General features: G+C 50.0%; 1 protein-coding gene across 1 annotated transcript in view; it reads left to right on the plus strand.

The window, feature by feature from the left end:
• MDN1 (midasin AAA ATPase 1) overlaps positions 1-25,896 on the plus strand; it is a 2,002,810-nt gene that overhangs the window by 884,661 nt on the left and 1,092,253 nt on the right. Inside the window, exon 44 of the mRNA XM_085611158.1 lies at positions 13,245-13,404. Within this exon, the coding sequence (XP_085467284.1) occupies positions 13,245-13,404 (160 nt within the window). The remainder of the gene's footprint in view (positions 1-13,244; positions 13,405-25,896) is intronic.

The following is a 25,896-nucleotide window of genomic DNA, read 5'->3' on the forward strand; positions in this document are numbered from 1 at the left end:
CTGCCCTGGGCACCCTGAAAGGTTATCTTGCTGCCATCTCCGCCTTCTTGCGGCTTCCTGATCAGCCTTCTCTTTTCAAGTCCCCTGTGGTTACACGCTTTCTCAAAGGCATTACACACACGTTCCCTCATGTCCCTTTTGTAATGCCTCAGTGGGACTTGAATCTGGTTTTGACATTCCTGATGTGCGCTCCCTTCGAGCCTCTTCACAATTGCCCTCTTCGTCTTCTAACTCTAAAGACTGCTTTTCTGGTAGCCATCACCTCGGCTAGACGGGTGAGTGAGCTCCAGGCTTTATCTTCAAAGCCTCCTTTTCTATCTGTTCATCCGGACAAGGTTGTCCTTCGGCCTCGTCCCTCTTTTCTTCCTAAAGTGGTGACTCCATTTCACCTTGGGCAGTCTGTCACCTTGCCCACCTTCTTTCCGCCTCCGCATCCTTCCAAAGAGGAAGAGAGGCTCCACCGTCTGGACCCAAAACGTGCGCTCTCCTTCTATCTGGACCGCACAAAACAGTTCCGGGTGGACGACCAGCTTTTTGTTGGGTACGTGGGCGCTAAGAAGGGGAAAGCTGTGCACAAACGAACCATCTCTCGGTGGGTCGTTTTGTGTATAAAAATCTGCTATTCCTTGGCTAAAAAGGACCCTCCTGTTGGGCTGCGCGCCCATTCTACTCGGGCCACGGCGGCTACTACTGCCTTGGGACGGGGAGTCCCTTTGCAGGACATCTGTCAGGCGGCGACGTGGGCTTCTCTACACACGTTTGCCAGGCATTATTGCCTTGACAGCCAAGTCCGGAGGGATGGCTTCTTTGGCCGTTCTGTCCTCCAGGACTTTCTGGTGTGATCTTGGTTCGCAGACCCACCACCGGGGATGGTATTGCTTGGGTATCTATTCTAAGGTGAGGAATCTAACTAACGTGTTTCTTTCAGATGAACAAGTTACTAACCTTCGGTAACGATGTATCTGTAAGAAACATTAGTTAGTTAGATTCCTCACCGACCCTCCCATCCTCCCCGTTCTGCGAACTGACATCTAGGGTTAAGGTTGTCCTTTCAGGCCCCTAGATTTTATTTTTGGCACCAGTGTCGGTCTTTGCATGGCTCTGCGTTCCTGGCGCGGAAGGCTATGTACAAGAACTGACGTCAGCGCGCGAGGGCGGCGTCTAAGTACTCCGACGTCATCCCGGCGCACGACGCCGACGACGGACGCGGAGCCGCAGACGACGCCTAGCGACGCGCAAGGGGTATTGCTGACGAAAAATCTTCCGGATCCAGTCTGACGCCTGGGGATATTCTAAGGTGAGGAATCTAACTAACTAATGTTTCTTACAGATACATCGTTACCGAAGGTTAGTAACTTGTTCTACAGAGCCAGCTTCCTACCATGGATAGCATTCAAAATAAGCCTAAATCTGCAAGAGTGCTACAATCAAATCCAAACTCATTCTCACGGAAGTCAGTGTCTCTGCACCTCTGATCATTAATGCCTGAATAGAGTTGGAACCAGTCCATTTCTGTTAAGAGTCAATCTTGAGCCACAATCAGGCTAATGATTCTTATCTGATGTGGTACCACAGGGGCACAAACATGATCTCAGAATGTGAAGTAATGGGGCGGTACAGAATGGCACTTGGAATTGCCCCCTTAGGGAGGGCAAGTACTCAAACTTCCGTTGAATTGCACTGCATTTGGGGTATGATTAAAATGCAAATAATCCACACTATCAACATTTCTGGGATGTCAAAAACTGCATCACGTTAAATGGTGCATAGTCTACTATCAAAGCCACCGGCCCAAAATACTACTGGATCCCCCTCTAAATTGCAAAGTACATTTCGAAGTACATAGTCTAATGACTTCGATATTTCAGTAATATACTGATTTAAGTTATTGTGATAGAAGTGAACAGCAACAAACTGCCTGGCAGAAATGTTACTGAGCAAAATCTGGAAATAAGGGGAGTTGCAGTTGATTTCAGTGATCCTGCCTACTAAACACACTAAAAAAAAAGTTAACAAACCACCCTTGTGCTGATCACTAGTAGAGGGAACATCTGGGGTGGCAAAAGAAACAAGCACATTTATATGTAAAGCTTCAAGCACCCAGGTCTCCTGCAGACATATGATTTTACATTCATTGATTAAGGTGGACCGAGAAGATCAATCTACTTGCTAGCAAGATCAGCCACATTTCAAGACATTCGCTTACAATATTGGGCAGTAGTTTCAGAGGTGATCTATTTAAACAGTATGTTCTGATAAATCAGACCTCGATGAGCTAGACCTCAATGTCAACAAAATAGAAGTAGCCTCTGTACACTGAATAGTGAAGCCATCATTTACAGATATGATAACCTTGTGGGCTGGTAAAGTCCTAGGAGGAGACACGTCAAGGGTGACCGATCCAGTACCTTCTAATCTCTCTACGGTTGGGCGTCAGTCTACCTGCTCCACATAGTCGATGGGTGAACCGGTTGAGGTTCTCAGTCAGAAATGTCCCTTTGTTTGGGCCATGTGCAGAAACATTCGCAGAAATTGCATAGTTGATTGGTTAGTAGTAATAGCCTAGGTGATCCCTTTTACATTTCTGTCCACAACATCGGTGCAATTTAGCCTATATAGCAAAAAACACAACCAATTGCGGAGCCTTAAAATTAATAACAGCACAATCCCCCATCTTCATTTTATGGCTATTCCCTACCAAGAGATTCTCCGTACAGCAATAATATCACTGTACAATCTCCCACTACAGCTGTTTCCAAGAGCTTCTCTTATAGAATGAGTAACTTTGTTTTTAAGTTGGATATCATCTGCTGTTTGATGGAGGGGGGGTGAAATTTATTTTAGAACAATCACCAGCTGTGTGGCTTCCGTGGTAATTGCAGTTCTTTTGAATGTGAATTGTCTGAAACCGTTCCAAGGCATAGTAACATATGAGTGAGATTGGGTATGCCTCAAATATGGTCTAACTAGGATACCTGTAGATGGCGGCATGACATTTGTACAAGAAGCCTACATAGTGTCTATTATGGACCGATCATCAATACTGAGCATTCATTCCTTGGGCTAATGAATCTTCCATTTCTTTTACCAAAGAGGAGCTTTGAAGGAAAAACAGGCAAACAAAGGGCACTCTCCACTCAATACTATCAACAACAAAAGCCATTGTTGCACATTACACATGAACATTGAGCATTCAAAGGGTGCTGCATGTTTTTCTCTGTCAGTGGGAAAGGGTTTTATATCTATTCATAGAACCCCCATGTGTGTCTTTAAAATTGTTAACGCAAGTCCAACCTCCCCTGGTGGTACTGACAAGTGTTCAGACACAAAAAATGGGAAGTGCCTCACATAAGCAACGTCCTTGGAGCAGTTGTCAAGTACTCTCCAATTTGCTTATTTTGTCATCATCAGCACTTTCCCAAACAGAGTGCAAGAGTAGGACGCCTTCTTTAACGGGGGTCTATGTGGAACGTTTTATTTGGATGTGCATAAAAAGATTTTTTAAGTCACACACAACTTATCTCATTTTTTCTCACTTATATTTTGGGAGTTGGTTTCCGTTTCCGTTTGGGAAAGTACAGTCCCTTCCACTACAAAAAGTTGAGCTCTTCCATTGATTTTAGTGGTGTCATTCTGTAGACCCACTTAATTTACCCTACTTTGTGAACCCTTAAGTTTGACAGGTAAACAAATTGTAGGCTGTCGCTCACCTTAAACTCCTCTTTGACTCCTAAAAAAAAAAAGACAGGCCTCCCATTAAATTGTCCATCTGAGTATATTTGTCACAATCATTCTACACCTCCGTGCCGAGCCACCCCCTGAAATTTTCATTGATTTCAATGGGTCTTGCTGCAGATCCATTCTATCTGATAAAAAAAAATACATTCAGTATACAACTCAAGCACCCCACAAATTCCACCTGCGCTCTTGGGCATACTGTTGTGCCCACAACGCGTTTGTGAGGAAAGAGTGAAAAGTAGGTGCCGATGCCTTACTTCTCCTTCCAGAATCAGAGAATGCTCCAATCATCAGATCGGCAGACTTCGTGGCTTTGGAAGAAAGGTATGGCCAGTACATTGTTGCTGCCCCGGGGTGGGTTGAAGGTCATGTCCTTTGTGACCTCTTCCAGCACCCCACCTTCCATTGCTGTCTAGAGAAAATGCCAGATAATTTCCTCCCACTGTGATCTCCTGGTACTTTTCGCAAAGGGAAAAGTGTCGCTGGAAAGGTGATGGGCTCAGATTTCAAAGACACACTTCATGTTTCCAATCTCTGCCAACATGAAGAAACCCTTCTTGTGGCGCCATGCCCCATGATCCTGGTGAGATGGGCTCTTGTTCGCCCCTGTGGGGAAAACCACAAAGTGTTTTCCTCATTTGTGGTGCCTGCAGCTGACATCATCTTGTTAGTTACCTGAGCAGTTCATTGCAGAATTTCTTAAACCCCTCAGCTGTAGCAAAAGTCTCTTCTGCTTGGGTCGAGGGAGGATGAGGTGTGAAAAGAGCACCCGAGCTCCAAACCACAGGAAGTTTGCCATTGCTGAATGCTTGCCCATGACCCTTACATCGAAGGCACCAAATGGGTATCTCTGTGAACATTGATTTCACACGTCCTTAGCACCCAGCTGAATAACAGATACAGCACTGATGAGACCTAGATGTTATTAATTGCTAATTACTTTGACATGCTGTATCTGAGCTTCAAACACCTACCACACCTAGGGTGAGCCTCCTTGACTGCACGGCCTCGCTGTCAAGAGAGTGAAGTGCCCAAAAGTATTATATTCATTTATCTAATTGGATTTCACTGGTTATTTAGTCTTGGGTCACTAGTGGGAAGCAAGAAAATGCCCTCGGTATACGTTCCCATAACCACGGAGTTCTCTAGAAAAACCTCTCTGCTTTGTTGAATTTGATGGCAATAACCTCTACTTCGCAGTAATTTCTTGGTTGGCTATCAGACGCAATTCATATCTGCGTAAACATTTAGTCTGACTTTCTAGTTTTTCAGAGGTATATTGCCATCAATAGTAATCTCCAAAGGCTTTCTCTTTGTCCCTTCTTCCACTAGGTTTTCTGCTATCTACCGCTTGATTTTTGGAAAAATCAGACATTCAACTTGTTAACTTTATCAACTTTTTAAAACTCTTGTGTTCTGTCAGTATCTGTGTTATTTCTCTTCTGTTCATTAAAATGTTGGCTAGTAGTTTAGGGTACCCTTTAAATCCAGATTCACTACCAGATTAGGGAGATTTCTTCTCCATGTGTTTTCTTAGCCACGCCTATTTGAAGAGCTCCTCAAGTTTCATCTCCCTGTCTTTTAGCAGCAGACAGGAAAGATTCCATGATTTAGTATTCGTTCCCTGATTAGTGTTCCATGTCATTTCGAGGCATGCCAAGATAAGGTTGGAAAAATGTCCTTCTACTGCAGGACACGCATATTAGCTTTATGGTGGAGGGTGTCCTCTGAAGGCATAATATGCATTGGCATCATCTGACCAAGATGGCTTAGCTGAGAATGGCTCCAGATCTGCGTTGACATTGTAATCATCCCTGTTCCTACAGGCTAGTCATTGCTCTGTTCCTCCCCATGAGGGGTGCCTGGGTCTGAATAGGGATGCACTTACCTGTCAGAATACTCTGGTGGTGGTGGCAGGATAGGTTAGTATGGGTGTAAAGTTTGTGAATCTACAGCACTACACATTATGAAAAGATTCTTATAGGGTAACATTTTTGCTATCTATGCTTGTGAAAATCCAGACAGAGAATGGGAATGTAGTATTCCTTATCTGTTGGATGAAGGGATTACAACCAACCCACAGTTGGTGCATTTAGTAAGAAGATGGTCAAAGTGTTCCTCTAACTTATACTTTATTATGATGTAATGCCATTCCTTTACTTCAATTATGCTTTTAGCGCACAGTGATGGCACTGATATCTTTATGATGCCCGCTCATTCTCTTTCCCTTCTTGTCTGAGGTGAAATATTGCTCTACTTATTTAAGCTATGTGCCTGCCCTTTTTTAAGTGTTTCTTGTAGGCCTACCACTTTTAAATGTTCTCTAATCTCAGTTCAGTTCAGAAAACTTTATTTCGGTCGTTGCGACCTTAAAAGTATATCTGATAGACTACTAGCCGCAGATTCCTTCACGTAGAATTATCCCCAGGCGTGAGACTGGATCCGGAAACTTTTGCCACAGCATCCCTGCACACCGGGGGCGGGGCGACAGCACGCAACTCCGCCCAGGCGTTGTCCTCGTACGTGACGTCAGCGAGGTCACATAAGACCCGCCCTGCTGCGCCTACGTCAGTTTTTTCCTTTTCCGCGTGCTGTTTTAGGCCCCCCTTTCTTCCATTCTTTTTTGGTGGGAGCAGTGTGCGAATGCCTTCGGGCTTTAAAACGTGCACGTTTTGTGGGCGTCTTATGTCGGCGACGGACCCTCACCTCATTTGCATATGGTGTTTGGGGGAGGATCATGGCACCTCGGATTGTGCGGCGTGCCAGAAGTTGAAGCCGAAGTAGCGGCTGGAGCGCCGCATGAAACTTCTCTCGGCACGTCTCTCCAAGTAGACATCCTCCCCTCTGTCTGCTTCGGCGGACGGCTTCAGGTCCGGCCTTGGTCGTCGCCCTCGCCTTTCTCCGATGTCACGTGAGCATCGCTTCCCGGTGGGTAAGTGTCGCAGTTCGTCCCCGGGGGCTGGTTGTCGGCCTACCGGGGGCATGGACTCTCCGCAGGTGATGCAGCCCCGCGTATCGTGCTATCCACCGTTTCCCGGTGTTGGGGCATCGAGAGTCCAGATGGAGACTTACGCGGCAGCTTTTCAGACCTCGCTGGCGTCTCCTCCCCCTTCCCTTCCTGGGGCGTTGGTGGATCCCTCACCTCGCGCAGGGTCCTCCGCGGCGCCGCCAGTGGCTCCGGCACAGACTGGGTCGGATCCAGGCTTGTAGAATGTGGTGCTGTTGGGGTGCGGCTCCACTGGGGCACCTCCTTCAGGCCACGGCGTCTCTGCCTCGCCGCAAACTCCCGCAGGGTCCCTGTGGTGTCGCGGGTGGTCTAGGGGCTCGGGTTGCATCCCTGAGCCCTTCTCGGTCCTTTGACAAGATGGTCTTGTCTAAGGCCGAGGTGACGCCGCTAAGGCGCCGGCAGCAGCTGGTCCGTGCGGAGCCACAGGGGTCGGTGGACCCTCCTCGTCCCGCTCCGGGTCAAGGCCAAGGGAGGACCCCTCGTCGCTCCCCGGGCCCCTCTCGTCCCTCCCCACAGGCGGCTGCCTCATCGGAGGTTGGATCGTCCCTGGCGCCACCACATGGGTTGTCGAGCGATCTTCGCCTCATTCTGGGCCGTGGGGGTCGGGTCGGCGTCATTCCGGCGCCGCACCGAGGCCGGTGTGGCTCCAGCTCTACTCCGGTCTCTGCTCCGGGGTGACTTGGAGGTACCTTGTCCGGTGACACCGGCTTGTGCTGCCGTCCTGCCTCAAGCAGCGGACTCCACGGCTCTGCGCAGGGGTCGTACAGCGGATCCGTCTTTGGACGCTCCTTCTCCGGAGGCAGGCTGTATATTGGTTTCATCCTGCTCGGACACTGGTCGCCGTGTAGTGTCATTTTCAACGGCATCGAAGGGCGGCTCCCCGCCCTTCCTAAGGCAGAGGTGTTCGCCGTAAGAGCGGCAGGTCCCTCATTCTTCGGCCCCTTCTGACTTCCAGGTCTGGCCCTTGCCCGTACTGCTTGGCCTCCGGAATGGCCGCCTTAGTTTGCAGCCGTCGCCCACGGAGGAGCTGCTTTCTCCACCGTGGGGCCCTACGGAGGCAGGTGCGGCCTTCGCTCATGCAGTGTCTACGGCTGTGGGCATCCTGTGCATGGGTGACCCGGTGGCTCACTTTCCGGAGGTCCTCCACCAGGGCTCTGGTGGGAGGGAAATCTTACTTCCCTTTGAAGGTTCGCTCCTTTCTTCCTTGACGGGGTTTGGAGGCGCCGCGTGACCTGGCGTGTCTTTCCCATCACCCCTCAGCCGCTAGCCCCCTGTTGCGGACTGCTTTTCCCTCCCTGCTGCCACTGTTGACTCCACCGTCCCGAGAGGCCCGCTGGCTGGACTCTTGGGGACGCAACATGTTCGCCTCGACCAGCGCGGCCCTGCGGACCCTTAACACCGTGTGTGTGCTGGCTAGGGCATCCTCCTGTTTGTGGGACTTGGCTGAGTCTCTGGGATCTGCAGCGTCCCAGGAGTCTGGTCCGGTGGACTTACGGCATCATGCATTGGATGGCCGGGAGCTTGCGGCGTTTATTCTCCGCTCCGCTCTGGACATCTCGGAGGTGCTGGGCCCGGCCATGGCTTCCTCAGTCGCTCTCCGTCGCCATGCTTGACTTCGGGATGGAGTCTTCCCTGAGAATATTCAGGAGCGACTCATCGACCTTCCGTTTGATGGCAGCCTGTTGTTCCATGCCCCGGCCGACTCCGCCATCCAAAGCCTCTTGGCAGGGCTCCGTCCTCCTCCTCCGCCTTATCCTCCTCCTCCTCCATCCCCTCCTCAGTGACTTCTGAGTTGGGTTGATTCTGGGCCGCCTTAGGCTGGCTGTTCTGGCTGTGGAGTGTGTTTTCTGGCCGTTTACGTCTTTCCTTGGGACTTTGGCATTGTTGGCTGCTGGTTGGCCCTTGTGTTGATTGTGTGTGGGTTCTGCAGGAGTTGTTGCGCAGACTTTGCCCTGAAATTTGGCCTTCTGCTTTGCTTGGGCTGCTTGTCAAGCCTTTAGCAGGGGTGTTTTTTTTCCCGTGGCTCTTTTGTTTTTTCCTCTGCTGCGGAAGCTCTTCCAAAGAGGGTTCCCATATTTTGGGACTTAACGTACCCTATGTGGGGTAGTGGTAGCTGTAATATGGCTTGCGCTCTGTTAGAGGGTTCTGGTTGCCCTCGGGTGCCTTTTCTCCATGGTGTTTAGGTAGGTTGCTTTTGCTTCCTGAGGTCGTGTGCGCGGCCACTCGTAGTGGTGGCCCGGGCATCTCCTCCTCTCCCTGCTGCTGTCCTGAGGTCTGGGATGATCCTGTGTTCTCCCTTGCCGGGCGTCGCCTACTCGGCCTTCCTTGGGCCTCGGGCTGTTCTTCTTGCTTCTGGCTTTGACTGCCGGCGCTGTTCTGGCTGGCAGGCTGCTCTCCATCTCGAGTGGGTTCGCCTTCTTTTCTCTAGTTTCTTGGGCCCTCTAGGCTTCTTCTTATTTTTATTCCGCTTTTTCTGTCTTGGCATTGGGCGGAAGCTATTTTGCCTTGTGGGGGAGTGGGGTGCTTCGGCCTCTCAGTCCTTGCCCTTGGTTCCTCTGCTATGAGTGTACGAGCCTCTTCAGAATTCTTTCCCTCCTACATTCCCTTGGGGTCAGTGGGGTCCTGCTTGTGGGGGTTCCCTTGGCCTGGCAGGGGCGAGGTTCTACCTGGTCCACAGATCTGGTCCCCTGTGGGGCCCTCTGTTCTGCATTGGCTGGTGGGGTCCTTTCGCAGACCCTCCTTCCCAGGGGATATTGCTAGGGTATCTATTCTACGTGAAGGAATCTGCGGCTAGTAGTCTCTATCAGATGTACGAGTTACTTACCTTCGGTAACGATGTATCTGGTAGAGACGATTCTAGCCGCAGATTCCTTCACGGCCCGCCCTTCCTCCCCTATTCTGCGAGGACCCTTGGGTTGGTCTTCAGTACTTGCCTCCCGGTGGGGGGCTGTATCTCCTGTGAGTGCCTTCCTTTTTGTTGACGGGCGACTCCGTCTGGGGGTGGTTCATTCCTCCTTTGGTTCTTTGCAGGATGGGGCTCCGGAGCTCCTGTGCCCTGCTGCTCTGGCTACTCCAGGTTTAGGGGGGGGGATTGCTTTCTATCCCTGTCCTCCTCCTCTCCCTTCCTTCCATTGCTATCCTCTGATTAAGGGTCGTCTGGCCAGGTCTTGCCCTTGTCCCTTGTGGGTGGTTGCCCTCTAGGTTGGGGTGGTGTGGAAGTTTGTTGTCCCTGTCTGTCTTGGGACGGGTCCCATTCCTTGCTCAGGAGGGGGGGGGGGGGGGGTGGGGTTTACTACGTGGGCCATGCATTTACGCATGTTCTTGCCTCCGGGGCACAGGTATGGGAGGCTGTCTATGTGCTGGCAGGGTGACTGCACAGGTTTCTGCTTCTTCTTCCCTGCCCTTGGGTTCTACGGTGTTGGCACTACTCTGGTGGTGTTGTTAGTCACCGTTTCTTTCCAATTTTTCTGCTCTTCGCACACTGTTCCCATCCTTCCACAGTTTTTTATCTGGTGGTTCTGCGTTGTGGTGGTGAAAAGTTTCCTGAAGAAAACGGAGGTAGGCGTGCCGGGCCGGGTCTTATGTGACCTCGCTGACGTCACGTACGACGCCTTGGCAGAGTCGTGTGATGTCGCCCCGCCGCCGGCGCGCAGGGATGCTGTGGCAAAAAAGTTTCCGTATCCAGTCTTACGCCTGGGGATAATTCTACGTGAAGGAATCTGCGGCTAGAATCGTCTCTACTAAATACATCGTTACCGAAGGTAAGTAACTCGTACAATAGTTCACAAAGGATGGCGAAATCGCTCCCTATGCTTAAAGGTATATTATTATGCACACAGGACATATTTAAGCAGCTGGTGAAATCTAGGGTAGTCACCTATCATATTGAAACAAAAATTAATGCATGTCCCCTGGACCATGGGTATATTAAGGGCCAAGTGACACCCGATTCACTTGTAGTGTACACTGCCAGAAAGAGAGCACATTCACAAGGCACAGGGGATGCACCTCTTACGGATAAGGAGAGTAGGAAATATGATGCTGCAGGTAAACCAGTTTTAGCACAAGCAGCCAACCACATGCATTTCGCAAATTCTGTGGGTCTACTCTCCCATTATGATTGGGCCACATGGGATGAAATGCAGTAACTACTGCAGCACCTCCCTGACCAATACCAACAGTGTGCAACACAATTGGTAGAAGAGGGCAGGGCTATATCTAATGCCAACATACAATGTGCCTTAGACTCTGCAGACAAAAGCGCACGTAAGGTTAATGCCAGTAACCTCATCGGGCACCTGAGAGTACCCGGCTTCAAACAGGGTGTACAGCAGCACCTGCTTAATTTATCTTTTGATGGCCATAATCTATTCGGGCCACAGGGGGATGAAATTCTAGAAAAGCTAAAAAAAGACACTGAAACAGCTAAAGCGATGGGGGCCCTACAGACATATCAACACTATGGTTCCTTTCGTAGGGACCTATACAGGGCTGCAAACAGAGGAGGCTCCTCCTCTGACTCAACCAATGGCAATATGCTGCATGGTTCTTGTTCGAGCCAATTTACCAGAGGATCTTTTTATTAAGCAAGTTATAGAAATGGAGATATAGGCCGTGCAACCACTACCAAAAATGTTACCCCTCCAAAACTGTGACCACCTACACCTCTCCCTACCTCATAACGCCAGTCAGAGGAAGTTTACAAACCTTTTATTCACCATGGCAACATATCACCACAAACCAATGGGTGTTATCCATAATCAAAATGGGTAGCGCATGGAACTCGAACAAACTCCACCCACAATTCCACCTAAACCACACAAAATGCCAAAAGAACATCTTGCACTTTTACAGGAAGAAGTTCTTTCTCTCCTTGTAATAGGAGCAACAGAAATAGTACTCTTCGAACAAGGCACGGAGTATAATCCCTTTATTTTCTCATTCCCAAAAAGGACAAAGCTTTAAGGCCTATCCTAGATCTCAGGACACTTTCACATAGTCACACTACAAGAGGTGATTTAACTGTTACAGCAAGGAGATTTCATGACAGCATTAGACCTCAAGTTTGCATACTTCCATATCCCCATTCATCCAGCACACTGTGCTTTGCAGTAGTGGCGGCTTATCTCAGAAGGGACGGAATACATGTCTTCCCTATCTAGACAATTGATCATCAAAGGCCCAACCTACCAAAAGTGCCTTCAATACACTCGGCAGGTTATCAGTCTTCTGAACAAACCAGGGTTTACCCTTAACATACAAAAGTCTTGCATGCAACCTTTGCAAATTCAGCCTTTCCTAGGAGCAACTCTCAATTCATTTACAGCCAAAGCTTATCTCAGTACAGAGGGCGTGAGAAAGTTCATACAAACATTTCAACCATAAGCTCACCTCACAGTACGAGTACTGCATACATTTGGTGTTAAAAGGGCTATCATGTTTTATATTGACCGAATAAAAGCATTTAGAAAAACACAACATCTTTGTTGCATTTAGCAAACCACATCAAGGGGCACCGATATCCGGCGCAGGAATTGCTAGATGGATAGTCAGATGCATTCGGACATGCTATCAAAAAGCCAAAAGGATGCTTACACCACCACATCCTCATTCCACACGTAAGCAAGGAGCTATTATGGCTTTTTTGGGGAATATACCCTTATACAGGTTATTTGGAAAGCAGCTACTTGGAATAACCCACATACATTTACTAAACACTATTGTGTTGATGTACTCACCAGTCAACAAGCAAGAGTGGGTCAAGCTGTTCTTAAAAGATTTCATAAACGTAATTCAACTAATCGCTACCCCCGCAAAAGGGAGTACGTCTTTCCATTCAATGCTAAACCTGCTACGAATGATATGTTTCTTACCTGCAAGCATCTATTCATAGCCTGTAGTGCCGTAGTGATATGCACCCACCCGCCTCCCTGGAAACTTTCAGTCGTATTACTTCAAGCTTTCTAAAACATACTTGACACACTCAAATTTATATGCATATTCTCTTTATTCTGTCACTTTATTGATCCTTCTTTCTAACGCTCACCCGATGAGCCAAACAAAAGAGCCTAGGAACATGCGCAACGCACGCCGGAGGAGGAGTCACTATACCTCGTTACTTGAAGACTTCTTCAAAGAAAAACAACTTGTAATTGTAAGAGCCCAACACTAGATGACAGATTAATTCTAAACATATGTATCTACAGCACTACACACTACGAATAAATGCTTACACGGTAAGTAACATATGCATTGCAGTTGCTTAAAAGGATAATGCGCAACTGCACACAATTCTCAATGGTTGATGCATGTGAAAAGCACCCTACCCCAATTAGTCCTTATATAGAGATGTGAATTGAAGTGTTCATGAAATAGTTAGTCAGTATTCGCTTAATCTTTTGGACTGATAACTGTTTGTGGAAACTTTGAGAAATTCCAGTTTGCATCTATGTTGTTCTATTGGTTGAACATCTAGTAACATCTAGTTGTCTTTTCTCAGAGTTTGCCAGTTTGGCTACCCCTTTTCAGACTTTTAAAGACCAACTCCATCAGTCTTCCGGCGGCCGAAACCTTGGTACTTTTGAGTGGGTGGATGGAATGCTAGTTCAGGCCTTGCAATCCGGGGACTGGCTTCTCATGGACAATGTCAACTTCTGTAGGTATGTCAAAGTGTAAAACAAATAACCATCATGTGGGTTGAAGAGCAATGACAAAGTTTGCTTGCATAAAAGTATGATCTTGGAAAGCGATTATTTGTGTTAATGTAATTTACTCTTTTATTTTCCAACTGTAACCTCTGTGCTCTGATGTCCGTTACTTTTTTCCCCCACATCCTTCGATGGAGCTGCAGCGCTGCTCTCCAAGAATTTCTCTTTTTTCTTACATTTCTTCTTCAAACCGTCTGTGCAGTGTGTTAAGGGTGTCACTCCCTAGGAGTTCAATGTTTAATCTGTGCTGCTCCTGTGATGGACAGATGTCCATCTCAGATGCTCATGAGGTCGGTCTTTGGTGTCCAGGTCCAAGGCACAATTTAAAGACGCGTGATAATTGCAGTCCATAGAATACAGCCAAGCATGCTGTCTTAGAGACACAGAGGATCCCATGGCCCTGGTCACAAAATTTACTCTCTCTTGAGGATCTATTGGGTAGCATTTTGGTCAGAGAACTTGATATTACCATGGCTGCCATTTTGCGCAGCAAATGTGTATACCTAGTGAGAAGGCATGTAGCAGTCATAGGTCTAAATATGAGGTTTTGGCTAAAAATGCCTTTTTTCCATTGCCTCCAGCTTTTATTTGACTCCCTGCCAAGGGGTGAGGAGGGAAGGAAAAAGTGAAGTAGCCTATTGAAGCTACATGCGATTTTCTTGACACTGAATGCCTTCCTGCCTTCCCTTTGTGTTAGGTCCACCCAGATATTGACAGCTCAACCACGATGTATGTCATCAAGCAGGGATTCGTTCATTCTCATCCCTACCTTGAAGCTGAGTCTGAGAGCCTAGGTTCAGACGCATAGGATATAGATATATAGATATAGGTTCAAGGCATGTGGGCTGCTGAATTCATATCTGTGCATAGATCGCCGCCTAGTGTTGGGTCCGGATGTTTGCACGTTGTTGTCCTGGAAGAGTCTTCGAAGTATCCTTGGATAGGTGACTCCTCCCCTGGACTACAGTGCGCATGGGCATCCTCTCCATCCTCAGATTGTTTTTTTCCGCCATTGGGTTCGGATGTGCTATCTTAGCTCAAGTTAGGAAAATATCTTGTCGAGGCCAAAAGGCCTTTAGTTTGCGTCGGTACTGTTTATCGATCGGGTTTCGATACAATCCTTGTTAGTTTACTAACTTTCAGCACCGACTTTTTTCGCATTTACCTGTCCATCGACTACTTCGACGATGGAATCGAGGACGCCATTCAAAAGGTGTCCGGTATGCAATGCGAAGTACCCACACATCGCCGTCCATCCGGTGTGCAACAAATGCCTTTCGCCGGACCACGACGAATCGACATGCATGGCCTGTGCCCGGTTCCGTTCCAAGAAGACTCTACGGAATCGACGAGCGGCGAGACTCGAGGCGCAGCACGCGGCACCGGCCCCAACAGACATCTTCGACGAGGCCGAAGACGTCGAGGAATTAGAAGTCTTGCCCTCCAGTCCCGTTTCCGAACACGAACCCGGATCGGACGAGGTAGACGAGTCACTCTTCCACAGAGGTGAAGACGACACCGAGGTAGGAGACGACGAGGAGGCCTTAGGGGCCGAAGAGAGTAGCTCCAATGATGAACAAGGCCTACCTGTTCAAACCGAAGAAACACCAGTGCCACAGCCTATGGCTCCGGTCGAGGGATCGCCTTCGGGCCTTACCCGAGACCCATCCCGTAGTTCTTCGGCCCCGCCCTCGGGCCCGGCCTCGGACGTTCAGCGGCAGCCATTACTGCATAAACCAGCTGGTTTCCCTACCGCAAAACCGAAACCGAAAGCAGCTCCGGTTCCTCCGAAACCGAAACTGAAAGTGGCGCTGGTCGGATCGAGGCCTTCCACGCCTTCGACGCCAGCGCAACGCGTCGGCACCGACCGCACCAAGAGAGACTTCGGTGCCGAACTTGAAGCGGGCGACGTCGGAGTCGACAAACGGAAAAAGGCCATCGGCACCGACAAACCTGCTCGGCTACCGGCACCAACGACACCGAGGGCCGTACCGCCTGCTGCGTCTCGCATCGCTCCCTCGACGACACCTAAGCCTCACGTATCGAAGACTTCAACGGTGATCTCCGCACCTCGACTCGAGGAACCGCCGGCGCCGAAAAAATCCTCGGCCGCCTCTACGAACCTGGCCGGTGCCAAAGCCTCAAAGACGCCCCAAGTACGACCTGGTGCGACGCAAGGCAGCAAAACCACGGCTGTCCTCCAGGACACGTCGGGTTCCGGTTCGATCGGAGCTCCAGCAGCCTCTTCGGTGCCGGCCAACATTACCTTCGGTGCCTCCGTCGACAATCCCAAAAATGTTCCAACTCAGGACACGGGTCACCCAAACTACGGTCACACCTGCTGAGACGTCTCCGGCACGTGTCATCGACGCCGACACTGGCAGGATGATTCTCCACGACCGAAGGATAACTTCGGAGCCTCCATTGGACCCTTTCAGGATCCCACTAAAAAGGAAGTTGCCTGTAGAATCAGAACCTCTCCTTTATGAACCTTTCCATTCATCCTACCAGGATCCACACTGGTTCTCCCCCACACGCTCCGACACGGATGCATTGGAGGACTACATGGATGACCAAGTCCCCTACCATGTAGACACAGACCCTGATGACCAGCAGGACCCTGATCAAACTTGGGGCGACCCTGCAGACCCCAGTGCACCTCTCGATGCACAGGACCCACAACTCTATGGGGCAAAAACATCTCCTACGGAGGATACTGCGGCGTTCAACGCTCTTATTGAACGTGCTGCAAATAACCATGGGGTACAGCTTCACTCTGATACCATCGAAGATGACTTTCTAATGGACACCTTTGCATCCTCAGAAAGACATGTAAAGACTCTGCCAATGTTGAAGGGGGTCCTTAAACCAGCCAAGGACATTTTCAAGGAACCCACCAGGGCACGAGTGATAAACCCCAGGATTGATAAGAAATACAGATCAGCACCTGGGGATCCTACTTACATCAGAGGCCAATTACCACTCGACTCCATCGTCGTAGCGAATGCACGCAAGAGGGCACACTCGCAAACGACAGGTGACGCTCCTCCCCCGGACAAAGAGTCCAAGGTGTTAGAGACCTCTGGCAAGCGAGTTGCCGCCCAAGCTGCCAACATATGGCGCATAGCCAACACTCAAGCGCTCCTTGCTCGCTATGATAGAGCTCACTATGACACACTGGAGCAAATATTCCAACATCTCCCTGACCAGTTCAAGGAAGGCGCAGAAATGCTCATCGGAGAAGGACAGCTACTCACGAATGCTTCCATCAAATGTGCACTAGATGCTGCAGACACGGCTGCCAGAGCCATAAACACAAGCGTCATGCTGCGACGACATGCCTGGCTACGGATCTCAGGATTCAAGCCTGAGGTACAAAACAATATACTCAACCAGCCCGTCAACCCCGACTATTTATTCGGGCCAGAGGTTGACACCACCCTCGAAAAGATAAAAAAGGACACGGACACTGCAAAGTCCATGGGCGCCCTACAAACTCAGTCCTTTCGGAGCGGCTCCTTTCGTCGCCCCGGAAACAAGGGAGCAGGTAGAGGACAGGGGTCACAACAAACATATAACAAAGGCAATACACAGACCACCTACGATAAAAACACCCGAGGTGGATATCGTGGCTCCAGTACAAAGGGCAGAGGACGTGGCTACGGCAACACCAGGTCCTCCCCCAAGAACAAGCAGTGACGCCCTCTCCCTTCCTCCCGACCACATAACACCTGTCGGGGGAAGGCTACAAAGGTTCCTGTCCACGTGGAACTCCATCACCACGGACAGGTGGGTCAAAGATATTGTAAAATACGGTTACTGTCTGGAGTTAACCTCCACTCCACCCACAATACCACCAAGAAGCCGTCCTATGTCCTCAGAGCACTTAACGCTCTTACAGCAAGAGGTGCAAAGTATGCTTCTAAAAGGCGCTATAGAGGTCGTACCCATCCACGAGCAGGGTACGGGAGTGTACTCCCTCTACTTCTTAATTCCAAAAAAGGACGGGTCGCTCAGACCTATATTAGACCTGAGACCCCTGAACCAGTACATTCTTTCAGAGCACTTTCACATGCTCACTCTACAGCAAGTCCTTCCGCTTCTCAAGCAGGGAGACTTCCTAGCTACACTGGACCTCAAGGATGCGTACTTTCACATACCCATCCACCCCTCACACAAAAAATACCTCAGGTTCACTGTTCAAGGGCAGCACTATCAGTTCAAAGTCCTTCCCTTCGGCGTGACAACAGCGCCCAGGGTTTTCACGAAGTGCCTAGCTACGGTGGCAGCACATCTACGGAGGCAGCATATACACGTCTACCCCTACCTAGACGACTGGCTCGTTCAAGCGAAGTCAGCCCAGCAATGTGCAAGCCACATGTCCCACACCATTCACCTTCTTCACAGTCTGGGATTCTCACTAAATTACCCAAAGTCCCATCTCCAGCCCGCACACGTACAACAGTACCTAGGTGCGACTATAGACACTCTGGCGGCCACAGCTCAGCCAAATTTAGTGAGGATCAACAGCATACAACTGCTGATCTCCAAGTTCAAACCCAATCACTCACTTCCAGCGCGAGTGTTTATGCAGTTGATAGGCATGATGGCCTCCTGCATCTTCATAGTCCCGCACGCGAGATTACATATGCGCCCACTTCAGGAGTGCCTAGCACGTCAGTGGAATCGGGCTCAAGGACAGTTGAAGGACCTAGTGTTGGTAAGTGGTCGGGCATACAACTCTCTGCATTGGTGGAATCCACAAAACCTTTGCAAGGGCCGACCATTCCAAGAGCCTGTCCCACAGATAGTACTGACTGCGGACGCGTCTCTCCAGGGATGGGGAGCTCATGTACTCCACTACACAGTGCAGGGACTATGGACAACACAACAAAAGAAGTTGCACATCAACCTTCTAGAACTGATGGCAATCTTCCTAGCCATGAAGGCATTGAAAGTACATCTATGCAACAAGGTCGTGTTGATCCGGACGGACAACATGACCGCAATGTACTACATACAGAAACAGGGAGGAACACACTCTCCACAGTTGTCTCATCTGGCTCAGAGCATGTGGAAGTGGGCCATTCAAAGGAACATGTTCCTCATGGCGGAACACCTCCCTGGCAAGGACAACCAGATGGCGGATCTGCTCAGCAGACACAGCCACCAGATGCACGAGTGGGAGTTACACCCATCAGTACTCCAACCGTACTTCCAGCAGTGGGGTCATCCGGAGATAGACCTATTCGCGACAAGCAAACGCAAAATGCCAAAGCTTCGCCGCCAGATTCCCACATCCGCAGTCGCAGGGCAATGCGATATGGATGAACTGGTCCGGCATTTTTGCGTACGCTTTTCCCCCAGCGCCATTGATACCGCTGGTGGCTCGCAAACTCCGACAACACTCCCTGACACTCGTCCTAGTTGCTCCCACGTGGGCACGCCAGCCGTGGTACACCACCTTCCTCGAACTTTCCGTGGTGCCGCATCAAAGGCTGCGGATCAAACCCGCGCATTTGACGCAGAACCATGGAGAGGTTCAGCACCCAGATCCGCAACAGCTGAACCTGGCGATCTGGCTCCTGAAGTCCTAGAGTTTGGCTATCTCAACCTGCCACCTGACTGTATGGACATCATCAAGGAGGCCAGGAGACCCACCACCAGAGCTTGCTATGCAGCCAAATGGAAAAGGTTCGTCATTTATTGCGGTAATAATGACATCAACCCGCTGGACGCATCCATCCAAAACATCATCTGTTACCTATTACACCTATATCGATGCAATCTGGCGTACACCTCTATACGTGTCCATTTGACCGCAATCTCAGCCTATCTGCAAACTAGGCAGCACCTCTCTCTATTCAGAGTGCCTGCCATCAAAGCATTCTTGGAAGGACTCAAACGAGTCATTCCACCAAGCCACCCACCGGCTCCAATGTGGAACCTCAACTTGGTCCTCACACGCCTGATGGGTCCACCCTTTGAACCTCTACACTCATGCGAGATTCAATTCCTTACCTGGAAAGTGGCCTTCCTTGTAGCGATCACTTCCCTAAGAAGAGTTAGTGAACTCCAGGCACTAACCGTTCAAGAGCCATTTATACAGGTTCACGCCAACAGGGTCGTACTACGTACCAACCCCAAATTCATGCCCAAAGTAATATCGCAGTTCCACATGAATCAGACTATTGAACTGCCAGTCTTCTTCCAAAACCCACAAACTGTTGCAGAAAGGGCACTACATACACTAGATGTACGGAGGGCCCTCATGTACTACATCGATAGGACTAAACCCTTCAGGAAGACAAAACAACTGTTCGTTGCCTTTGCCCCACACCACAAAGGTAACGCCATCTCCAAAGCAGGGATAGCCAGATGGATAGTTAAGTGTATTCAAATCTGTTATCAAAAAGCAAAACGCACATTAACTATTCCACCACGAGCCCACTCAACACGTAAGTTGGGGGCTTCCATGGCCTTCCTAGGAAATATTCCCCTGCATGATATATGCAGAGCAGCCACATGGTCCACTACACACACATTTACAAAACACTATTGCGTAGATGTGCAGTCAAAACAGCAGGCAGCTGTAGGACAGGCTGTTCTCAAAACACTTTTTCAGACCGCTGCAGCTGGCACGGGTAGCCGCCGCCAATAGAGGGCACTGCTATGTATTCTATGCACAGATATGAATTCAGCAGCCCACATGCCTCGAACTGAATATGCTACTTACCAGTATGCATCTGTTCTTGGCATGTAGGGCTGCTGACATTCATATCGCCCTCCCTCCTCCCCGGCGCCTGTCGCAGCTGCAGCTCTCAGAATTACTGCAAGCATGGTCATCACTTTCTGTATCTACTCCATCACTGCCACAATGGCGAAAAACAATCTGAGGATGGAGAGGATGCCCATGCGCACTGTAGTCCAGGGGAGGAGTCACCTATCCAAGGATACTTCGAAGACTCTTCCAGGACAACAACGTGCAAACATCCGGACCCAACACTAGGCGGCGATCTATGCACAGATATGAATGTCAGCAGCCCTACATGCCAAGAACAGATGCATACTGGTAAGTAGCATATTCAATATATATAGATATATTTGCCAATCGAGCCAGGCTTCGTAACACCAGAGCCAGCAACCTGAGCTGACGTCATCTTGACGACTATCAGTGACACCTCCACCCAGAGATGGTCTAAGCCATCTTCATCAGGTGGGCATTCCTCACAGGGACCTCTTCACCACTTGCAAGAATGTGCATTGGCCTCAGTGCATTGCCTTCTGCTTTCTGTTGTAGGGAGCCTGGGGAGGAGGGGGGATACCATTGTGGTTGATTTGATAACTTTTTGCTTTACTACGCATTCCCCTCCACCTTACCCCTTCCACGATTGTTTAGGAAGCCCCACCAGGACAGGGGCAAAGTTATACTAATGACCCAAAACGTGCCAAGGAGGATGTGATGTGCATACCTTCCGTTGCCCTACCTTTGTAGCCCACTCGCACAGCCTTTAAGAGCAGATCTCCTCTCCTTGTTGCAAGGCAGGTTCTGTAAGCCAATTTCAAGAGACTTCATGTTGAACCCTAGATAGTGATAGGAATGTCTAAGCTCATCAAACTGCTGCGGTAGTTGGTCCAAATAATACCTTCACCTCTGTTATCTCCTGCCCAATCAGGTTTTTTGTAAGCACATTTAAAGGTTACATTTCAGCTCTTATGGCATTCCTCTTTCTCATTAACATTCCGTGTTTAGGTCCCTAATTGCTGGTCTGTTTTAAAGAGACTTATGTATTGGTTTCCTCTTATACCCTTTATCATGTCCCAATGAGACTTCTAACTGAAGATTCCTCTCCTCCTGAATATCCCCAGTCTGGATCCCAAAAACTCGAAAGCAGTGCGCGGCTCCACATCAACATTCGCTCCACTCCTGAAGTGATGAATGGAGCCGCATATAAGTGGCAGCATTGCGCGCTGAGACAGTTCCTTTCATTCTGTGCCTTCCGACTCGAACCTGGAGTTCTGCTCCTATTCTGCATACCTTGAAGATAATTTTTTTCTAAATTTTTCTCTAAATTCTTTCAGTGTGCGAGGAAACATGTCACCTCCTAAGACAGCAGGGTTTAAACATTGTAGGGTCTGCCACATAGAGCCCCTCAAGAGGTATGCTTCTAGAGGTTGGGTTTGGTGCACAACTCTAAGGAAGATGCACTGACGTGCCAACCAGCTATAAGGCATGCAACAACTGCACCTAGAAGAATCCAAAAGTCACCCGGGAACGTGAAGCAAAGCTCTGGTTGGAAATTGCTGCAAATTCCATGCATGTCCGCTCCCGGTTGAAGAAGAGAGTGAGGACCTGGTCCCAAATGAATTTCTGCGGTAGCTCTTCATTACTGTTGAAGCCTTTTGGTAAGTCATAAAAGAAGCATAAGAAGTCTAAACTAGATTGTCTTATCCCACCATTCTAGATTTGCCTGAAAAGGCGCAAGAGTGTCAGCATGCTTCTAGGTCCTAATGAACCCAGTTTCCAGTTTTGTAGCGACGTCGTAGGTGGATGTCTTTAGAAATGCCATGCTGTGCATCTTTGACACACTTCTGACTTCCTCTGGGTCACCCTTGATCTTTAAGGATCTGTCCTCTGCACTGTCTATGCCACTCGAACCCACTTCAGGTTCCACCCTGGTGTTGGTGCTGACTTTGATCCCAGTGCCAAAATCTGTGCCTGGCCCTTGGACTTTGATGCTGACATCGATGCTGCTGAAGGGGGGCCCACAACCTATCGTGGTATCCGACTCGAGCTGAATTTGCCTTGAGCTTAACTGAGGATGAACCCCAAACCTAAGTTGGCGGAGCCAGTGCACAATAACTTGGATTCTGACACTATACCATTACCGCAGAGATGCACACAGACATTGCACCAACTTTCTGATGGATACTTCTAAAAGCAGATTCCTCAGCTAGTGAATGTCGGCAGGCAGGATACAGAAAACTCAAAAGCAGTGGTCCTACGTACCACCAGGTGGTGCTGTGTTAATCTGCTTTGACTTCGTTCAGCTCTGGCAGTGACGAACAGCCGCTTGTATTCATGCATGCTGATAACAGATCCTTTCCTTTCACATCTCCAGATGTTGAGCCGGAGCTCTGCTCTCTCTTTTTCTTCACTTGTGAAGAGGATCTGGTCTCCCTGACACCCCCCCTTAAGACTACAGGGTATTTATTAAGCATTGTGGGCTAAACAGATGAGCATTTGATGGGAAACTATGTGGCGAAGCAGCGGGAGATCCTGCTCTGAATCAGGGGCGTGTACCCTTTCCTGGTTCTCGTGTCACCCCACAAGACACTCCTTAGCCTGATCTTTCTCTCAGTTGAAGTCTTCGGGTAAATCTGAGAAGAACACTCAGCCCCTTCCCACCACTTTTCAGAGAATTGCTGAGGGGAGAGATGCAGCCAAGTTCATGATTCGTTGCGGCCTTGACACCGCCGACTCGCTGGGCAGAGCGATTTCCACGACAGTGGCGCTACGCCGTCACGCCTGGCTGAGAACAACTGGCTTTTCTGGGGATGTCCAGAATACTCTGATGGACATGCCTTTTGATGGCAACAAAGCAGACAGTTCGTTGGAGCATTTTAAGGACTCTCGGGCTATGGCCAAGTCATTCAGCCTTTCGACGACGTGCACTCCTTCGGCTTCTGCTTTTCGCTCCTTTCGTGGCCAAGGAAGGAGCGCCCAAACAAGTTTGTTTTAAAGCCACAGGCCTGCGCAGCAACAGTCTCCACGCGGACGTGGGACCCGCCGAGGTGGGTCACAGGCCCAGCGGGCTGGTCAGTCCGGCAACTCCCCGGCCACCACTGCCTCCAAACCTTCCTAGTCCGATGTTGCAGGCCCACCAAACGACGGTGCGCGGCAAGATTTGCCATCACCTCCCCCACTGGCACACCATCACTTCAGACAGGTGGTTTTGCAGGTAGTCCGAAGGGGCTACTCCCTCCACTTCAAGACTACCCCTCCAGCCATGCCACCTCAGTACCATCGCATGTCGGGGGATCACTTTGCACTTCTCCGGCAGGAAGTTGCAGCCCTCTTGGCCAAGGGTGCCATTGAGGGCGTTCCGTCGCCAGAAGTAGGGCGTGGTCGTTACTCCCACTACTTCTTCATTCCAAAGAAGGACAAGGGCCTGTGTCCCATCTTAGACTTTCCGAACGTCAATCGCTTCCTCCGGAAGGAGAAGTTCAAGATGCTCACACTTGCTCAGGTCTTCTCTGCAGTAGCCCCGCAAGACTGGATGGTAGCATTGGACTTGCAGGACACCTATTTTCATATCCCCGTCCTGCCGGCCCACCGGCGTTTCCTGCGGTTTTGGGCATACAAGCGCCCCTCAGGTGTTCACGAACGTGATGGTGGTGGTTGCGGCTCATCTGCGCAGATCAGGGGTTTCAGTCTTCCCCTGTCTCGACGACTGGTTGTTGAAGGCGGGCTCACCCCAGGCAGTCTTCTCCCACCTCCAGACTATGGCCGACCTCCTGCATTTGCTGGGGTTCTCCATCAGCGTGCCGAAGTCGCACCTGATCCCCTCTCAGAAGCTCCTCTTTATCTGAGCCGTTCTGGACTTGGTGTAGTTTCAGGTTTATCCTCCGTGAACAGCGAGTCCGGGACATTTGGGCTATGATTCCGATCTTTCGGCCCTTGTCCTGGGTTTCTGTCAGGATGACCTTGAGGCTGCTGGGCCTCCTGGCCTCCTGTATCCTGCTGACCAATCATGCCAGATGGCATATGTGGGCTCTGCAGTGGGACCTGAAGTTCCAGGGTGTTCTCCATCAAGGGGACCTATCTGAGTATGTCCAGATCTCGGAGGGCACTGCACAACAGTTGCAGTGGTGGCTCACGAACCAGTATTGTGTCAGCGGCAGATCACTCTCCCTTCCCGAACCAGAGCACACTGTGGTGATGGATGCGTCCCTCCTGGGATGGGGCGGCCACATGGGAGAGACGGAGGTCATAGGCCTCTAGTCTCCGGCGGAGTCCAGGCACCATATCAACCTTCTGGAACTCCGGGCGATCCTACTTGCTCTGAAGGCATTCCTTCCCTCTGTCAAGGGGAGAGCAATGTAGGTGTTCACAGACGACACCACCGCCATGTGGTACTGCAACAAGCAAGGCGGGGCGGGGGCGGGGTCGTGGACCCTATGTCGGGAGGCTCTGCGTCTCTGGACATGGCTGTAACGTAAGCGCCTTGAGACCCTCCGGGTGAGTAGCGCGCTATATAAATGCTTTGATTGATTGATTGATTAACGTCAAGGCATTTCCTTGGTGGTTCAACACTTGGCAGGTTCTTTGAACGACAAGGCGGACAAACTCGGCCGCAGGTGCATGATGGATCACGAATGGCGGTTTCACTCGAAGGTGATGCAAGGTCTCTTCGAACAGTGGGGAGAGCCTTGGTTAGATCTATTTGCCAAAGAAGAGAACGCACAATGTCAGCAGTTCTGCGCGTTGGAATTTCCAAGGCGGCACTCGTGCAACGACACTTTTCGTCACGTGGTCTATTGTACTCCTTTCCTTACCACTTCTACGCAAAGTGCTGAAGAAGATCAGGCGCGACCGGGCCCAAGTCATTCTTGTGGCCCCGGACTGGCTCGAAGAGTTTGGTATCCTGAGCTACTCCGTATGAGCGCGGATCCCCCGATCCGACTGCCTCTTCTGGAGGATCTGCTGTTGCAACAGCAGGGGACGGTCCTCCACCCGAACCTGTCCTGCCTCCACCTCCATGCGTGGAGATTGAGCGGCGGCAGTTGATGCCATTTGATTTGCCTCCTGAAGTCTGTGTTGTCATTCTGGCAGCCAGGCGTCCTTCCACTAAATTGGTATATGCCTGCAGGCAGAACAAATTTGTGGCATGGTGCACAGCAAACGCTGTGGATCCCCTTTCTGCCCCTCTTTCAGAAGTCCTTTTGTTCCTTCTTTCTTTAGCCCGGCAGGGCTCTGCTCTGGGCACTATTAAGGGCTACCTTTCTGCAATTTCGGCCTTTCTCAGGCTCCCTGATCAGCCCTCTCTTTTCAAGTCCCCTGTTGTAAGTAGATTTCTCAAAGGCATTACTCACCTTTTCCCTCCTATTCCGTTTGTGATGCCGCAGTTGGACTTTAATCTGGTTCTTCCTTTCTGATGTGCGCTCCTTTTGAGCTGCTTCACAACTGTCCTCTTCGTTTATTAACTTTGAAGACTGCATTCCTGGTTGCCATCACCTCCGCTAGGTGTGTGAGTGAACTCCAGGCTCTTTCCGGTAAACCTCCTTTTCTCTCTGTTCATCCGCACTTGTCCTTCTTGCCAGAGGTTGTTACTCTTTTCCACATTGGGCAAACTATCACCTTGCCCACTTTCTTTCGGCCTCCGCACCCTTCCAGAGAGGAAGAGAGGCTCCACTGTCTGGACCCAAAACGTGCGCTCTCAT

Source organism: Triturus cristatus, chromosome 6, assembly GCF_964204655.1.
Source record: "Triturus cristatus chromosome 6, aTriCri1.1, whole genome shotgun sequence".
NCBI lineage: Eukaryota > Metazoa > Chordata > Amphibia > Caudata > Salamandridae > Triturus > Triturus cristatus.